The 18,529-nt window shown below is 38.0% G+C and overlaps 1 protein-coding gene across 2 annotated transcripts in view; it reads left to right on the top strand.

Annotated features, from left to right (window-relative positions):
- Positions 1 to 1,362: 1,362 nt before the first annotated feature.
- ODAD2 (outer dynein arm docking complex subunit 2) overlaps positions 1,363 to 18,529 on the top strand; it is a 90,898-nt gene continuing 73,731 nt past the window's right edge. The window contains exons 1-7 of one of the 2 annotated variants that reach the window (XM_054991514.1): positions 1,363 to 1,592; positions 2,932 to 3,089; positions 3,522 to 3,717; positions 6,647 to 6,753; positions 7,144 to 7,280; positions 8,174 to 8,290; positions 16,176 to 16,390. In XM_054991514.1, coding sequence (XP_054847489.1) covers positions 1,369 to 1,592; positions 2,932 to 3,089; positions 3,522 to 3,717; positions 6,647 to 6,753; positions 7,144 to 7,280; positions 8,174 to 8,290; positions 16,176 to 16,390 — 1,154 coding nt within the window. In that variant the 5' untranslated portion in view covers positions 1,363 to 1,368. Of the gene's footprint in view, positions 1,593 to 2,931; positions 3,090 to 3,521; positions 3,718 to 6,646; positions 6,754 to 6,797; positions 6,830 to 7,143; positions 7,281 to 8,173; positions 8,291 to 16,175; positions 16,391 to 18,529 lie in introns of those variants that run through there. The other variant, XM_054991515.1, reaches the window with a different exon arrangement.

The following is an 18,529-nucleotide window of genomic DNA, read 5'->3' as shown; positions in this document are numbered from 1 at the left end:
GTGACCAGCTGACCACTTGTCCTGAACTTGCTGAAATTCTCTCTTCTACACAGTTATGAGTAGCAGCCTGTAGAGGAACCTTTTAAACTGAGTGATTTCAATACCATGGCTTGGCATTTGTGAGTAGTTTTGAAGGAGCTGTAATTGAGGGAGGTAGTTTGTGTCCCCCACCCCCTCCAATACCGTTAGAATGTCACCTTAGCTGCATCAGCATAAACCTGTATTTGGGGGCTGAAACAGAAAAGTCCAGCTTTGAAGGACCAGGAATATTTGTCAAAAGAAATTATAAAAAGCGATGTAAGACCTTTTCCAGGAATTTGCAAGTAACACTGAATGTACTACTTTAGATTTTTTCATCCTAAAAGGGTTTTAAAATAATTATATGTAAGCAATAATGGAAGTGGGATCTGAAAAGATTTGTTTGATTATTTAGGGGATTTATACCCATTTCTCCAAAGTCTATTTCAAGTGGCTAATGTAAGATCAATAAAACAACAAATAAGACAAGATCTGCTTTGGGTTCCTCTGGCAACATACACATTTCAGAATTCCTTCAGTTTGTTGAGGTTGTTTGTATGATTTTGGCAAACAGATCTGAACACAGTGGCTAGTTTGGAGGCTTCATTTTCTGATTTCATGCATGTTCCCACATGAAAGATTTGCTCTTGCTTGGCATCCAAATTGGATCAGGGTTTTTTAGGTAACCACACAATGCTCCTCTTTCTGAGTTTTCTCCTGCTTTGCTGAGATCTTTTCCGAACCTTAAGAAAGAGTGTAGTATAAATGGTCCCACCCACATTGATAGCCTGCCACAAATGCCATATTTCTTGTGACACTCTCAACTCTCTTGTGCTACTGTTTTTCGACCTTTTAAAAACTGGCAATTGTTCACAACACTCAGTTGCCATGATCTACTATTTCTCATGAATTCCCAGGTTTCATTTTTATAAAGTTTCTAACTCTTTCCTTTGTGGCAATATAAGAAGTGTATCATTCTCATATCTCCACAACAAAAAAGGCTAGTTAATTAAATTGAAAAATGAGAACTGGAAGTTCAAAAGAGCTAATGAATTATGGCAATAGACTATTGTAATTCAGTAGCTATCTAACAATTTTTTAAAAAGCCCTCAAGAGGCCACAGGGGACTGAACCAAAGAAAGAGCTGGGAAACACGTGGTGTGACGGTTCCATTGCCATGATGGATGCCTCTGCATTTGCAGTGGCAATGAGAGCTACATATGGAATCATTGCCTTGTACAAGTAGGGTGTACTATGTGCTATCAGAGTCAAGTTGTTTTAAAAACATGTATAATAACTAGTGCTCTTTTGCCTGTCCATTTGCTAAGGTGTGTGAGGTGAGCCTCTGCCATGGGTGTGGCACTGACAAGAGCAGCTCAGTGGACTACTGCTGGTTCTGGGACTGGCACACTAGAAATTACACCACTGAACGAATCTCTCCTGAATGAGATCATTAAGTTTACTGAAAGCTTTAGCAGCAAACACCCTCAAGAAGCTGCCTTTGTTTTCAAGGAACCTCTTGAATGGGAGACACAGCTACAGCCTTCTGCATTTACGTCGGGCTATGAAGTCAGGTAAGAAAGAGTGGGATAAACAGGTAACACAGAGAGAGAGAGAGCCTTACTTTGAAAATGATGTGTGGCAAACCAAAACTAACCAGGTTTGTTGGGTAGTTTGCTGCATTGTTTTCAGGCATCCTTTGAATATGGGTAGCACAAAGCTATATCCCTGCCTGTAAAAGCCTACTTTTGGGTACTGTCTTGGTGGGACCATCAAATTAAACTTAGGACAGGACTGTCCAGTTTATTTAGATTTTTAACTAGCTCCCATTATGCATTGAGGAAGAAAATAAATGGACCTCTGTTAGCAAGACTACTGAGTGAGAAGAAAAATATTTGTTACAAAAAACTGAAATTATGAGGGCTAGCATGGAAGTTGGATTTCCTTTTCAAGAGCGTCCCCAGATGCATCATTTTACCTTTTAATATATTTATGTTATTTTATTAAAACATTTGTATGCTGCCTTTCTATCCAAATAGGGTCCCAAAGAGGCAAACATTAAAATGTTAAATTTAAAACATTTAAAATAGTATAGAAACAATTCAGTAAAGGGCCAATAATACTTTATTGGGAGTATACCAAACCGGACAAAAAAAGTCTTCATTCATTGAAGGAAGACAGTAATAGAGGGGGACAGACGAAGCTCCCTGGGGAAGGAGTTCCAAAGATTATGAATAGCTGCCATTCACTGTTATGAGAAAAAATAGAGTGCTGTGTCAGAAGCACATTTTACATTGTGGATTGTATGAGAGACACTCCTGACATTTGATGTCCAGACCTCTGAGTAGAGAGTGCCCTTGAGGGGCTCAGAGGGAGGCATTGTTGCATAATACTTAGAACAGGGGATCAGACTTGGGTTAGATCTGGGAGACCTGGGTTAAAATTCCACTAAACTACGAACATTGACTGGGTAACCTTGGGCCAGTCTCTCTCTCTCAGCCTAGTATTAACCATATTATCATCTATTATAATTGTAATTACCAGTGTTAAATACCTATATTAAATATCTATTATAATAGCATGTCAGAAATTTACAAAGGCAAAACAAGGCCAAACCCTGCCAATAAATCTATATTCTCATAGATGAGTTCCTCAAGGAGAGAAGAGAGAGAAGGAACTGGATATCTGATTTTAAGACCTTTCAATCTCCCAGCCTTCTGTGAAGGTGAATGGTTCCAGACATAAATATGAATCTCTCTGTGGCCTTTCCCCAGCTGTTACTCAAATTGCAATTTCATCTCTCTGTGTCTTTTTAGGCAATTCTCTATATTGCCAAATTCTGGAAATCCTTTAATTATGATTTTCAGTAATGTTTTCCATACAGAATTTTTGTGTCCGTGTTTATTCTTCTAGTGAGAAAACGGTTTGGTCCCAAGAAACAGACAAAGATGGACAACCATTGCTCCTGCTCACTGGATCAACTGTCAAAGTTCGGAGTTTTGCACACTTGTCTCGTTTGCTGTATTTTGCTGCAGAAAAACGGTTAAAAGAAGCACAAGCATGCCTTCAAGGTAATATTTTATACTGTTGCAGTTTTGGTTAAATGTTTACCACAGCAGATGCTGGTGTATATGCAGTAAATATGACTGTTGTGTGAACTGGAAATTAGCTTTTGTTATTCACGAGTCGACTTTCAGTTCTACACTGGGTTGGCCCCTGCCAGCTTTATTTTGTCTTCCCGTCCTGTCATTGGGCTCAGAATCAGAGTTTAATGTTGCTCTGCTTTGTTGGTCCTGCAAGGAATTAACTGCTAGGAGTATCCAAAAGGAAAGACAGTTCATCTTGGTTCAGAACAAGCCTCAGTATACTTAAATCAGAAAATTCTTAATTAAAACATTTTGTGTTTCATCCCAGTTCATAAATACTTACTACTTGACAATCTGAATCCATTCATGTCCTAACCTGTTCTTTTGAATTTCTTACAAAAAATGCATAACTTGCAGTCAATAGAGATCCCATTGTGAAAATTCTTGGCCCTGGATATGGAACGATCGAAGGAGAGGATATGTCCATGCTTCGTTTGTTAGACAAAGTAAAAAAAGACGATGCTGGAGATACTGAAATGAAAATGAAAATTTCCCTTCTTCTCCAGCAACTGGATATGCAGTTACTTAACAGCTCTTTGAAACAGATTTCACAGTGAGTATATTTCAAATAGAACATTTTGCTTTTTTGCAAATGAGGTTTTACTCTGTTAGAAGCCCAAAATGATATTAGAGTGATTTTGACAATTTTGAAAAAATGCAAGTGTAAGCCTGTACTGGAAAAAGGGTTTGGGGCCTAGGACCTAGGCCTGAGTAATAGACTGCAGATACATAGACCAGACTAACAGATAACTGAGCTGTACCTAGGGTTGTTTAATTTGCATGTTTAGCAAAGGCTCATGGGGCATATATATATAAAAAAGAGGTCACCATGACTAGGAGGAGTGGTGTTATACAGGACTAGGCTAGCTGGAAGTACTAAAGGGGAGAAGAGCTGTTGCTGCTGCTGCTGCTTGGAAAGCAAAGCTTGTTCCCAAGCTTTGGAGCTAAGATCATCACAGAGCTGAACTCTTCTCCTTGGAAGAACTGCAGTAGCTGAGAAGAGCTGAAGAAGCAAGAGCAGGAATTGCTGGCAGCTGAACTCATTGACTGCTTGAGACCAGCACCCGAGCACGGAGCTGCCCCACTTCATCTTGCTAGGAGAAAAGGGGAACTGCTCCTAGGGCAACAAGCAAGCCCCGGGATTCAGACAGCATCTTCACAAGAAGAGTACTGCTGTGGCAAGGCTTGCTAGATATTTGGGACGCTGTTCCAGGTAAAGACTCTGGCCAAATCTACAGAACTGTCTGCACACTTTACCAGGGGGTTGTGAGTAGGACTGTACTCTGGGGTCACTGGTTACTGATCCAGTATTAATAACTTTGGGAATGTTTTCATAGTTGTGTTTAAATAAATTGCATTTATATTTGAATTGGTAAACATACTGAACCTGGTCCTTGGGACTCTGGGGGTTACACAAGTTATTAATTGATTTCTCAAAACTGGGTCAAGTAATTAGCACTTTTCTGTACCTTTTCTATACCAGTTTTGTATGCTTTTGCAATACAGACATGCACATGGGGGAAAACCATATTTCACAAGTTTGTCTACACCTGATTGTTCACCTGTTAAAAATACTTTTGTTCACTGATCATTTAGCTTCTAAATGTAAACAAATCCACATGTTACCAGTATGTCAGCAAATATTCTTTTAAAGGATATTGGGGAAGTATAAGTACAACAAAAACTACCATTTGTTATTTGAAGAAAAGGCCATTATTTATTTTTTGCATGTATCATGTACTTTTTTGCATGTATCATGTACTTTTCTTGTTGAGACTCCATGTGAATTACAGGAGTTATAAAAACAATGCAAAAAAGACCACTATCATTAAAATTTTCTGTTACCTGTTGTCTTTCTTTAATGATACCACTCATTTGGCTAACAGGCCTTGAGCAACGCCATACTAAATATTACAGAAATAAAAAATATAAAAAATAAACCATTTTAAAAAGTCCTGACATTACCACTCTTAAAATCCATTGAATTTAAAAACGTAACACAAAAAAATGGCTACAGCCACTGTTACTCGTAAGTTCACACCTTCCAGAAATATTTTTACTTTGTCTGATATGGCCAACCCTTTGTTGTCACAAAAAATAGGAGTAATCCACACATCCCTTATATCACAAAAATTGTTACATTCCAATAAGTAATGCTTCAAAGTTTCTATGTGTCCAATAGCATCGTCTCAAGTTTATCAGAGTATGGAATCCTTTGTATTTGATCTTGCATAACTTGAGAAGGAATAGAATTTAGTCTTGCAAGCATAAATACTCTCCTGTAACATGGAATGGTTAAAAAATCTAAGTATGGCAAAGGTGCTTTTGGTTAGGATAATCCAAGATATAAAGGAGAGCACACCCTACGGTCTATCTGCACAGTACTCAAAAGATCCAAAGTATATAAGCACTCATTCACTAAAGAGCAGGGCTTTTTTTCAGCAGGAACGCAGTGGAACGGAGTTCAGGAACCTCTTGAAAATGGTCACATGGCTGGTGGCCCCGCCCCCTGATCTCCAGACAGAGGGGAGTTGAGATTGCCCTCCGGCACGGAGGGCAATCTAAACTTCCCTCTGTCTGGAGATCAGGGGGTGGGGCCACCAGCCATGTGACCATTTTCTCCAAGGGCAACTCACTGAGTTCCACCACCTCTTTTCCCAGAAAAAAAGCCCTGCTAAAGAGTGTGCTGCAAACCTTCCCGTGCTCACTAACTCACTACTGTTAAGCCCCAGCAACTGAAATCTAGTCTCCGTTAATTTCTTGCATAGAGTGACATATATATCACATTTTAATAAATAGAGACACCCGTTAGCTTCTGTGTCAAATAGAATTTTCAACCAGAGCCCAAAGGCTCTTCTCCATTTGTGCAATTTAATTACCTATTACAGTAACATCGTTTTCCTAGAATGGCTTTTTCAGTTTCATCCCCCCATGTAAAAATGTTTCCCATCAGTTAACTTACAGTGCAATCCTGAGCAGAGCCATACCGTTCTAAGTCCACTGATGGCAATGGGCTTAGAAGAGTGTAACTCAATTTAGGATTGCAGTGTTTAAGTTTCCATTAAATCTGTTAATGCTTACAGTCTCCCCTCCTCTTCTGTATTTGACCAGTTTGGATCATGCATCTGACTAAGAGAACTTGATTCTCGAAAGCTTATGCTACATTAAAATTGGTTAGTCTTAAAGGTGCTACTGGACTCTTTTTGATTTTGCTACTACAGACTAACACGGCTAACTCCTCTAGTCCTGCTTCTGAGGAAGTACAGGACTGAAGTACAGCCAATGAGCTGTTGTCATTCCACATTTTTAAAAAAATGTGTGCAAGTCTCAGTAAAAAGTAATGTATTTCTAGTCTTTTCTGTATGTTGGACATAAACTTGGTTTGTTTAAGAAAAATCCAACATTTTTTTTTGTCCCCCTCCAAAGAATTATGTACGTATCCTCTCAGATATTAGAATGTAACCACTTTATCCTAATTACAGAGAAGTGAGATTAACTCCTGCTGCTGTGAAAAATGAAGTAGATCTGCTTAAGCGTTTTTCTGGGGCAAGGGAAGATGCAGTCCTTGAATCGCTGGAATATACATCAGGTCCAAGCTCTTCTTTTATGTCTTATAGTCACATAATTATTACTACACATTCGAGAGAAATGTAAATGCAACCATGGTTAGTGGCAGTGTCCTAGGAAATTCATCTTGCTAGAAACTCCCATAATTCACTGAGACTTCTGCATTGATTGGCATAAGTTTCCAAAGACTGTACTTAAATCTGCTTCATCCCATAGCTTGTAATTTGGGATCTATGTATTGCCTGTATCCACAAACCCTTTCTGCTGCATAAAACCCCCCATGACTGAAAATGAGAACTCCCAATTACACTGTTCTTTTTTGTAATATTATAATTTGAATTCATTTTATGCTTCTTTACTAGCAATGTAGTTTAAAAACATAGACCAAAACACTGCTGCTTTTTAATTACAGACTATGAATTCTCAAATGGATGTCGTGCCCCACCTTGGAGGCAAGTCCATGGGGAAATTTGCTACTTGATCATTAAACCACGTGACACAGAAACTATGTATGTCACTTGCAGCACTGCAGGAGTATTTTTAAATGGGGTAAGTAATAAAGATATCCAAGGAAAACAGCAGTAACATTTTTTGTTAAACTTTAAATGAGTGGAAGTTGTTTTACATACAGTCCAGTTCCTAATCCAGTTGGAGAGCATCATCTTAGATCCCAGTACTTCTGGCTGAACCTTTGAGCCAATTCTCGAGGGTTAAAGTGAAATATAATGACATTGTTGCTGTACTGTTTGGTCAGTAATATGGCTAAAGAAGCAAGTCACAGAATGCTTCTTTCATCACTAAGGAAACTATTCTGTGACTTGTCTCTTTAGCCATAGTGATTACTCAAACAAAACAGAAATTATGCCATTAAAGTTCATATTAACTTTCTCCCATGTGCAAGGGACAGTGCTGCCCAACGTTAATTGTTTCCACCTTTTCTTTAGGCAGGCATTAGACAATTGACTATTATTGCATACAAAAGTTTTCATGCTCATTTAACCTTTTTCATGCTCTCTGTGTTAGCTGTTCTTTATGCTATACTGTTGAGCTATGCTAGTTGTAGTCCAGCATATGAATTAGAAAATAAATCTCTTGCCTTGATTATAGTAATGATTATAGTGTATCAACATTAATTGGCAAAATGATAGATTTCTTGAGTAATGTTATTGAAAAAAAACCACTGCTGAGAGCAGTAAAAGAAACGTGTGCTTGCCAAAATTGGAGTGTGTGTGTGTGTGTGGGGGGGGGATACCTTAATGTTGTGAGCCTCATGTTAAATGGGCAGCTGTGCAGCTGTGCCCACTTTAAATATGGAGAATGAAGTGAACCAGACTAAATCATTTCAGGAACTGGTCTGTGATCCTGGAAAGTGACTGAAATGTTACATATGTTTTAGGAATATGCAAGGCTATGGAATAAAATGACATTTGCTGTTTTTGCAGGGAAGAGAAAAAGAAAGAGATGAAATCAACTATGAGAGAAAAAGTGACATATATAAAGACCTTATCACATTTTTAAGGGAAAGATCAGCAACATTTGTAAAAAATATGGCTAAACAGGTATGTGTTGGGTATGTTTCCTCTAATCCATTCTGCTAGCAGAGGTGCTTTCCTCCAATGAAAGGAACTCGCCCTGTGTCCTCAGTGGAATGGAACCACAAGATCCAGTCTGTTGTCTAGTGCTGGATTGTTATATCATAGTTAATCCGTCTTAATATAAAATAATTGCAGAGTAAAAAGCATGAAATGGTTTTTGCTGTAACTGTGTCTGTTAGACTCATTTTTAATATGTAGTATCCGTTTGTATCTTACGCATTACCATTAAATTGGGTATGTCACCCAATCTGACAAGGTTGATTTCTGTATTGAAATAATTAGGATCAAACTAATTGTTTCCTGGAAAACATAGTTACACATGTAAGCATTTCTTCATGTATGTGTCTAGCTCTGATTAAATGTTCGTACATGAGGGTGTTGTTGGACCAATATTCAGAAAATGATAAGAGAGAGAAAGATAGATTTCTAAGTAATAAAGTAAACCTTATTGGCTAGAAAAGGCAGAGAAAGAAAAGCAACTTTTCAAATGCAAATTGAAGCAAAGCAGTCCTACTGACAGTTATTGTGGTATCCAGATGTGTCTCACTCACAGCTAGTCTGGGTAGAACCCACCCATGCTTATGTGTACAGTGTCTTCCAAGGAAGAGAGAATGAGAGGCAGAGATATGCGGGGCGAGGGGAAGTGTGTAAGCTGGGGGTGGAAGGCAGAAAAAGGGATGAAGCAAAGTGGGGAGTTGAGTGTTCAAGAATCAAAAGTACATATTATACAGGTAGTTTTAAGCAGTTGTCATTACGGCTTGAGCAGTGTTATAGTCACTATGTTTCCAGCAATAAGATGGACTTTTGTAAAAACATCTGCAAGAATTTTGTGTAATGGGAGATGTTTCTTTTGCTTCTGAATGACCAACATTTTGTGCATGCATTTTGAGCTTAATTATCAATGGTAAATAGGTGTAGTTTCTTTAAGTGGCTTGGGTAATTCAGCTAAAATATTTGTATTGATGACTGAAAAGGCATCTCTGGAGTTCTACCAGATTGGCTGCTGATTTTCATTCTGGTCCTAAACACATTTATTTGGAAGCTGTTGATAGGACTTGCTTCCAAGCAAGCAAGCTTAGAATTGCAGCAGTTGGCAAATAATTCCCTCTCAACCTTCAGCCTTCTACAGATGGTTTTCCTTTGAGCAGTAGTATAACTTTTAAAGCAGGAAAATATCATATTTTAATGAAAAAGGTCAACTTTCTTTGACAATACTTTATATAATCAAAACCATTCCTCTCTTTAACTTTACCCTTATGACTAGAATAAAAGGAATATTCTTCTCTTTACAAGAATTGTCTTTGATTTAAATGTCAGACACAAGTGGGTGCTTCCAACTCACAGAGCATGTCTTACCTCCATGCTACTGGAGCTCTAAAATGTAAGTGTTACTGGCTTTTTAGAATAAGAAACATATTTACCCCTTAGAATAAAAGTCGCACATAAAGTAGTTATAAATAAAGTTATCATAGGTTCAGGTGGGTAGCTGTGTTGGTCTGCAGTAGAAGAGTCCAGATGCATTTTAGAGACCAACTAAATTTCCAAGGTATTAGCTTTCGAGAGTCAAAGCTCCCTTTGTTAGATGAGTGGAAAAAGGTAGGAGTCTTTATAATCCTGGCAGTGGGTGGGAGGGATATTGCAAATTAGCGTGTCAGAAGCTTGCTATAATACATGTTGTAATTAGTTTGATAGAGCAGGGTTGTGAAGTACAGAAAATTAGCATCTGTGGTGTGAGAAAAATCCTGGGTCCCGATTAACTCCTGGGGGGATGGGGTGGGGGGGGGTTCCATTGTTCCAAACTTGCAAATGAACTCAGTTTCAGCAATATCATGTAATTTTCATTTGAAGTTTTCTCTGTTTGAGAATTGCTACTGTTAGGTCAGCAACAGAATGACCTGGAAGATTAAAATGTTCACCCACTGGTTTTTGAATGTTGTGATTTTTGATATCAGATCTATGTCTATATATTCTTTTGTGAAGGGACTGACCTGTTTTTCCAATGCAGAGAGTGGAAGAGCATTGCTGACAATGTCATATATAACATTGGAAAATGAGAGCAAGCGAACAAACCTAAGATGGTATAACTGATGTTAAGTCCAGTGATGATGGTGTTAGTGTAAATATGAGGACATGTTTGGCATCTTAGTTTATTGCAAGCTCTGGTTCCAGAGTCTCTGTGTTCATCCTGGGAAGTGCATTATTGTGAGTGAGGAGTTGTTTAAGGCTGGGGTGCTGTCTGGGCAAGAAAAGGCTTGCCTGCCCATGCACAGGGTCTCTTTTTCTTACCACAGCCCTTTATCATCTAAAACAGCGTTCTGTCGGGTACAAAAAACTATAGCTGGAAGGGGATGCTCATCGGCCTTTTTAGGCATTCACAGAAGCATCTTAGGGGTTATGGGAACAGTTCTTTGGATCCCAGCTGTTGTCAGGAAAGGGGTTTGACAAACTTCTTTCCTGATTAATATATATTTTTAAATATTACTTTTAGAACTAGATAAAATTATTTTTATTGGAAAAAATATACCGAATACTTCAAAAGTAGAATTATGGAAGAATATTCTTTATTAAAATCATTTGAGATTATTTAATTTGGAATTTTTTCAAGCCACAGGTCTCAGCAGTGTAGTTCTTGAAAATACTAATTTCCCACACTTAATCATCATTGCAAATTTAAGATCTGAAATCTCAGTATTTGCAAACATTCTTGCATTTTGGAGGTAGGTATACTAAAATGAGATTGGCTAGTAGATAGGCAGGTAAGTAGACATGATATGGCTTCTTGTACCAGAGGATCGAAGCACCATCTTGAATACTTCTGAAACATAGGAAATGCTGGTTCCTACTTGTTGTCAGACAGTTCGTTTTGGTTTTCCTTGGTTTTCAAACAACTTACATTTTGTCAGACAGTGTTTGGTTATGTATTATGAACATCGAAAAAGTCAACACATTCCAGATGTTCAGGAAGTGAATTTTAATTATTTAAAGTTTATTTTAATTATTTTAAAATCCCATACTATAGTTCCCTCTTGTAATTTTTCGGAACATAGCTCTGAGATTTGAGCACAGAGGACCTGTCTTCTCTACAGATTTAAACTGGTTTAAAAATCATTCCCTGCCCCCTGAGAATCTGTGGTTTATTATATTTATTTAAAACATTTCTATGCTGCCTGTCCAGCACCAAAATAGGGCCCCTAAGGCATCAAACATTAAAACATTTCAACATTAAAACAACATTAAAAATAAAGTATATTTTAAAAATTCCATAAAAACATACAAATACACACAACACCAGGGAAGAGGGACAATAACAGTTATTGGAGGTATGCCAAACAAAATAATTCTTCACTTGCTGGCAGAAGACAGTTCTGGGGGAGATGCTGGGGATTATCACTTGTGTCAAACTGCAGCTGCCTTGTTGCCTTGCTGGAGGCAGCCTTGACAGCTAAACTGGTGTATCAGTTTGTGCTTTAGATATGCCTAGATAGGCCATTTTCACACGGCCGTGGCCCAGAGGATCGCGCAAAACTCATGGCATAAAAGCATCTTCCTAGCACGATTTTCTGGCACAATCCCCGTTTAATGGCCCTTTTCCTGACATCATCAGGCCATTAAAGGGGATCGTGCTGGAGATTGTGCTAGGAAGACACTTTATGCTGTGAGTTTGCACGATCTCCCGGGTCACATGTGAAAACGGCCATGTCTTTACACTTTCAAGAATTGCATGAGAATTGCATAATTTCATAGAATTTGGGTCAGTACTAGAAAAACATGCAATAGCTTATGTTTCTGTTGGGTCTGTTTTAAGCTACATATTAAATATAAAAAAGAATCTTTTTTACATTTGAAGATTCTTTCTTTCTTTCTTTCTTTCTTTCTTTCTTTCTTTCTTTCTTTCTTTCTTTCTTTCTTTCTTTCTTTCTTTCTTTCTTTCTTTCTTTCTTTCTTTCTTTCTTTCTTAAGCCTTAACACATCAGGTTGTTGGAGTGTTATATATTGTAAGACCAGAATACAGAGAGACACTTCAGTATGTGAGGTCTGGAATAGCTTTACTTTATAGCATATGGTAAGGAAACCATTTCCAAACAGTTTGCACATGTTCAGGTTCTTTAAGAGAACAGGAAGAAGAGAGCTCTTCTAGTGTCTTTAAAAAATCTTCTCTTCTGTGCTGCAGATTACAAATTCTCTTAATTTAAACATTTCCATGCCCTGGAAAATATTTATTATTATTCCAAGTGTTGGGAAGACTCGTTTCACAACTTATTGCCCCTGATTTTAGAGACTGCGGCTGCTTGTTTAGTTACATCCATCAGACACTATTGTCTTGATCCAATAAGGGTGTTCTGAATATGGAAAATTTGGTTGGTGTATTCAGGTTTACCTTTCCTGTGGTCACATTGTATATGCGGAATAGAGTTGTTGTGCTATATGTGTGCTGCTGAATACATAATATACATGGCTATGGATCTTTGAGACGCAAGCTCAGTGCCCTGCTCCTTGTATTCTCAGTAAATACATGTACAAGATGTTAGAACTCAGCAGCAAGGTGAAAAGAAAAATGAAAGTCTACAAACTTTGTCAAAGATCTTAAAGAATCATCCCCGCCCCCCACCAGTACAGCTAGAGATCCAACTGACTTCTATAATGTCAAGAAAGAAAGTGGGATGGAGATATTTTAGGTAACTCACCAGGATTAATAATTTTATCCCTGTTCAGTCTCTCTCTGTAGCAAAAGCTTTCAAAAGTCAGTGGAGATATTTCCTCCCTTGTGGTAACCCAGGGGCTTCATAATATAGCTTAAAACATGATTTTTCCCCATGAAACATCTTAAAAAAAACAAACCACTTAAAAGTTTTTTGAAACAAAGCAACTTAAAATTATTTTTCCTTATAATAATGGCTTCACTGTTAATCATGGTAGATAGGTCTAGGCTTTCTCCTGTAATAACAACAACAACAACAACATTCGATTTATATACTGCCCTTCAGGACAACCTAATGCCCACTCAGCGGTTTACAAAGTATGTTTTTTATTATCCCCACAGCAAAACTCCCTGTGAGGTGGGTGGGGCTGACAGAGCTCCAGAGAGCCGTGACTAGCCCAAGGTCACCCTGCTGGCTTCAAGTGGAGGAGTGGGGAATCAAACCTGGCTCTCCAGATTAGAGTCCCGCGCTCTTAACCACTGCACCAAACTATAGTAAACACTCTCCACTTTAATAATTTTTAATATACAAGTTGCTTTTTCTGTTAATTAAATAACTCATCTGGTCAAATAAGATAACATATTTCTTTAAATTTGTAGAAGCGTTTCCACTGTGCCTGTTCTACCTAGTTTGAGAAGAGACCTAGCTGAGAAAACAGAGTTAAGGAAGAAATAACACTGGGACAAAAGAGGGCTTTTTTTACACAATAGGAGGAGCTTTAGTAAGCAGGTAGTGCAACATGGAGGAAATTTTATGTCTCAGTGATACAGCACATGTTTTGCATGCAGGAGGTCCCAGATTCAAACCATGGGAACCCTAGTTGAGGATCTCAGGTAGCAGTGTTAAGAAGGGCGTGTCTGTGTTTGAAAGCTGCTGCCAGAGTAGATGATACTGAGCTCAATGGGACAGTGCTCTGACTACCTAAGGCAACTTCATATAGCTAGAAAGGATGAAGTAAAGTGCCCTTTACCTCATATCTCAGATGCATTGGTGGTTCAGCATCTGTTGATTATCACAGTAGATATCATTAGGGAAAGGTTATAAATATTCTAAAAAAATTATACAAAAGATCTGTGAAATTATTTTTTTAAAATGTAAGACCCTAATGAGTAGCTCTTCTCCGAAGACTGGAGATGTGCCTGTAGGGGATGGTTGCACCATCCCTTCCCCGGTGTACATTGCCCCTGTCCCACAGCTGCAATTAGCCACATTCAGATTCCTACTTCAGAAGTAATAACAATTCAGTGTGTGCGCAATTTAGATTGAGGAAATGGTAACGGAGAACACTGACTCTTATCAGCTGCTTCTTCCTGGCCACTTCCCTAATTTTTGCATGGGGGTATCACTTAGTTTTAAAAAAGTTAAAGTTCCTGATGACTAATTTAAGACATTTTGGATTTAAAGTATTTAAAATACAGAATGCAGAGTTCCTTCCATTGAAGCGGAATGTTTAATTTATCTTCCAAAATTAATTGGTCAGCTATACAGTTTATACTTGGTCTCAAGATATTTATTAATACTACCATATCAAATAATACCATTCTTTATTTAATAAATATATCTGGATCTGAAAATATAGTGTGTTATAGAATGTGTATGATGATGTTCTTGGTTAAAATTAACTATCAAACAATCTATCTGAATAAATAATCAGAATGAGGCAGTCGCATAGCAAAAAACCATAATAGTCAACATTAAAATTAAAAGCTTGCCAACTATAAGGGTATCCATAAAAGGAGGGCAATCTACCCTATCTTGGCATTTCAGACCATGTATAATCACAAATGCGTAATAAATCCAGTCCCTGTGAAACACCAACAGTGCAACCATTATAAAAGGGTCAGTATAAAATTTAATGTTTAGTATACACTATCACATCTAAGAAAATGCACACGGCGACAGTTATCTATTGGGATATTAGTGTAGCTGCCATCAGTATAAGCCACTCTTTAAAATTTAGGTTTGTAAATGCCTTTCCAAAAGATGGTTGAAGTTAGAAAAATATTCCTGGCAACAGTACTTAAAACTGAATACAGTCTCCAAAATTTAGTGAATTTAATGATAGCTACATCATTGATAGCATCATGATGTGGGAGTGGGGAACCAGAGGTGTCATGCATCATGTCTAGTTTGATCCTCAGTGTATGGAAGGATAGAAATTCAGGCATTTTAATTGATACATAGTCTAAAATACCAACATGGGGGTGAATTAGCCCCTTCTGTTAAGGGTTCCCATGTAGCTGACAAGTTTTCATGTTGTTTGATTTTAAGCAGACTGCTGCATTTTTGCTATGCTGTTGCTTCATTTCCATCAATTCAATTAGAATTTTGTTTTGTGCCACCAAGTTGCATCCAATATATGGTGACTCCTAGGGTTTTAAAGGCAAGAAACAGAGGTGGTTTGTCATTGCCTGCCTCTGCGTATTAACCCTGGCCTTCCTTGGAGGTCTCCCATCCAAATACTGACCAGGGCTGCCCTGCTTAGCTTCCAGGATTTGATGAGATTGGGCTGCCTGGATAATCAAAATCAGAGCATTCATTCAGATATATAATTCCAGCTAAGAATGTTATCATACATATTATTTTTAAACAAGTGAACCCTCACTAATTTCAGCTGGATTTGTCTCAGAGCAATGAGTTGGATCCAGACAGCTTTTTCTCTCAGTCTTGCCCAATTCTCTTCCCTACTACAGTTCCCATTCCACATGGCTTTTCCATGTGCAGGTCTCCTGATTATCAGCGTAGCTGTTTTGGGTAGTCGAAAGTGATCCGTCCTTCCCTTTTCATCAGCAGAAAACTTGGCTGGATTCCAACCAATGCTTGGTATTGAAGCGATATGGATTGTTTAGTAGGAGGAAAATTTGTATCAAGATGCCTGCAGCTCAGTTTTTTTCAAAAGTATTAGGCTTATATTTAGCAGAGATTTGTGAGCAAATAGTTTTGTTTGTCTTAATTGCTTGTAATTTTTTAATCAGTCACAGCCTCATTCTGATTAGTACGGGGGTTGCCTTTTTTAAAGAACTATCAGACATATTTTTTCTACAGGAAAAAAAATAAATCTAGCTAGATTTGCCCAAAGTTACTAATTTCTCAGCATGTTTTATTCATGTGGAAATATGATTTTTCCAAACATTTTTGTCTCTTATTAGGAATATACTTTTTTTGATGAACCGAAGTATGAAAAACATTATCAACATATGGAAGTGGTTGAGGCAGATGAATATGGCCAAGCCCAAAAGTTTTATGACTATTCAGAAAAGAATGTATTTGAGAAGCCTAAGAGTCCTCTTGTAAAAAGCAAACCTACTGACAGCAAGAAATTAGAACCATCTCTAAAGTGGAAGACCATGTCCGGATCCCAAGTGTATGTAATTCTTTGAGTTTTATGACACACATTGTCAATTCATATCAATGATTTAACAAACAATCTTTGGATTTTTTTAAAAAACTGACATTCACAAATAAACAATTCCCTCATATTAAAAAAAGCTTCTCCGTTAAGGGAACAATACAGTAATTTCAGTAATACAGTTTTTTCCATAATCCTTTCCTCTGATTCTATCTTCTTAGCATGATTCATATCACCCATTTGACTGAGAAGCAGAAAGCAATAATGCTTTAAAAAAAAAATAGTGTCCATTCCATCACTGCATAGTCCATTCAAAGCAGGTAGCAGTAGGATTAGAAAGGTTGATAAGTTTGGTCTAGAAAATTTTCAGCTTGGTTGGAATTGGAGAAAAATCTAGTGAGTGTCACTCATAAGAACTTCAGAGGTGATCTGCTCAATCATACCAAAATGTCATCCAGTCCATAGAGATTACCTAGTTATGACTAGGAACCCCATAAGCAAAGAGAGAAGTCAATAGCCCTTTGTCTCTGTTGCCTAACAGCAACGCGCATTCATTAGGAATATGTAGTTTCCATTTAGTCATCTTGACTGATAGTTCTGCTAGTATTTACTTATTTATGGGCTGTATCCCCTTTTAAAGGCAGATAAGCTAGAGGATATCAAAACTGGGAAGTGCTGAGAAGCAAAAGACAGGATCTGACAGAACTATCAGTCAAGATGACTAAATGGAAACTACATATTCCTAATGTCGGGGCCAGGCTACAAGTGACAAATGACACAGGTTGGACACTTGTCAGCTTCCCTCAAGTTTTGATGGGAAATGTAGGCGTCCTGGTTTTACAGCGTGGCTCTCCATTACAGCTGCAAGACCAGGATGCCTACATTTCCCATCAAAACTTGAGGGAAGCTGACAAGTGTCCAACCCTTCTCAGGCATCACTTGTAGCTTTGCTTTTAGTCACACGTGTGCTTGGGGAAGCTTCCCTTTAAATGTTCTGTTGCTCCATTCGGCGTGGGAATGCTGTAGCTGGGGAGGAAGGGCTTCAGGTTTCTCTCCTGAGTCATTTTCCCCATTGAAAACAGCCACCGGGGAATGAGTGAGCCCTGTTTGCCCCTTCCTTGACAATTTAATACAGCAATCTTTTTGTACAAAGAGACTTGGTCTTATATCTGCATTCCTCTTCTTACCGGCACAATGTGACACAGGGAGATTGCTCTAGTTATGGCCAAATTATATGTTTTCTTGTAGCCACCAGAAGTGTTTCTATCTGATGTGTCCTGAAAGTTCCCTGCTGGTAGCTTAATTCATAGGCGTGTAGGGGTCTGATCTGAATTGGGGTCTGCAAGTTGCCTGGGAAATTAAGTTCCAAGTGGGGAATTCCAGGCCCATGTCTAATGGAAAATTCTGTAACGTGTGAATTGGTTCTTAGTGTGCTTAGAGGAGCATACTATATATACTTAAAATATTTTTCATGCATGTAGATCACTTTTTCGCTTCAGGTGACTAAGCTTAATTATCCAAGTGTACAATTAACAATCTACTATATGAAATGACAGCCCCTTGCCAGACGGCTCAGTGGTCAAGAAGTGAGTATCAATGATTGGAGCAGCTCTTGGCCCAGCAACTTGGCTGGGAAATGTTATCAGTTGTGGCAGCATCAGTCATTGTCAACCCAGCAAAGCAGTTGTGGACTGCACCCTAAACCTGACGTGCATGTTTGAATATTACTACTTCTATCCTAGCTTTTACACCGTTCATACATTGCATTTTAGTTGTTTTGTAGCTTTTAATCAAATTTCTAATAAGGTTATTTATTTGTTATGCCAGTAACTTTCATGCTATGAATATTGCTGGAGTAAAGCAAAAACCTGAACTGTTTTTAGTGTTAGAAAAGCATGGCCACAATCCAATGGAGAATTAAATGTGCTTAAGTCTTCTGAAATCATTAGACTTAGCACACTTAACTGTCTATTGGATTACAGCCAGTGTGTTTTAAAATTCTAGATTCAATAGCCTCTGCTGTTAATTTGTAATGGCAACTTTTTTAATGTTTGTAAAAAGAGATTCTCTTTCAACTTTCATATATTCTGGCATTAATCAGTTGAAATATACCTCCTTGACTAAACTGATTTTCCAGATAAATGCATGCACAAA

This window comes from Eublepharis macularius, chromosome 11 (genome assembly GCF_028583425.1).
Source record: "Eublepharis macularius isolate TG4126 chromosome 11, MPM_Emac_v1.0, whole genome shotgun sequence".
NCBI lineage: Eukaryota > Metazoa > Chordata > Lepidosauria > Squamata > Eublepharidae > Eublepharis > Eublepharis macularius.
The sequence above is the reverse complement of the archived record's forward strand: the minus strand, read 5'-3'. Positions and strand labels throughout refer to the sequence as shown.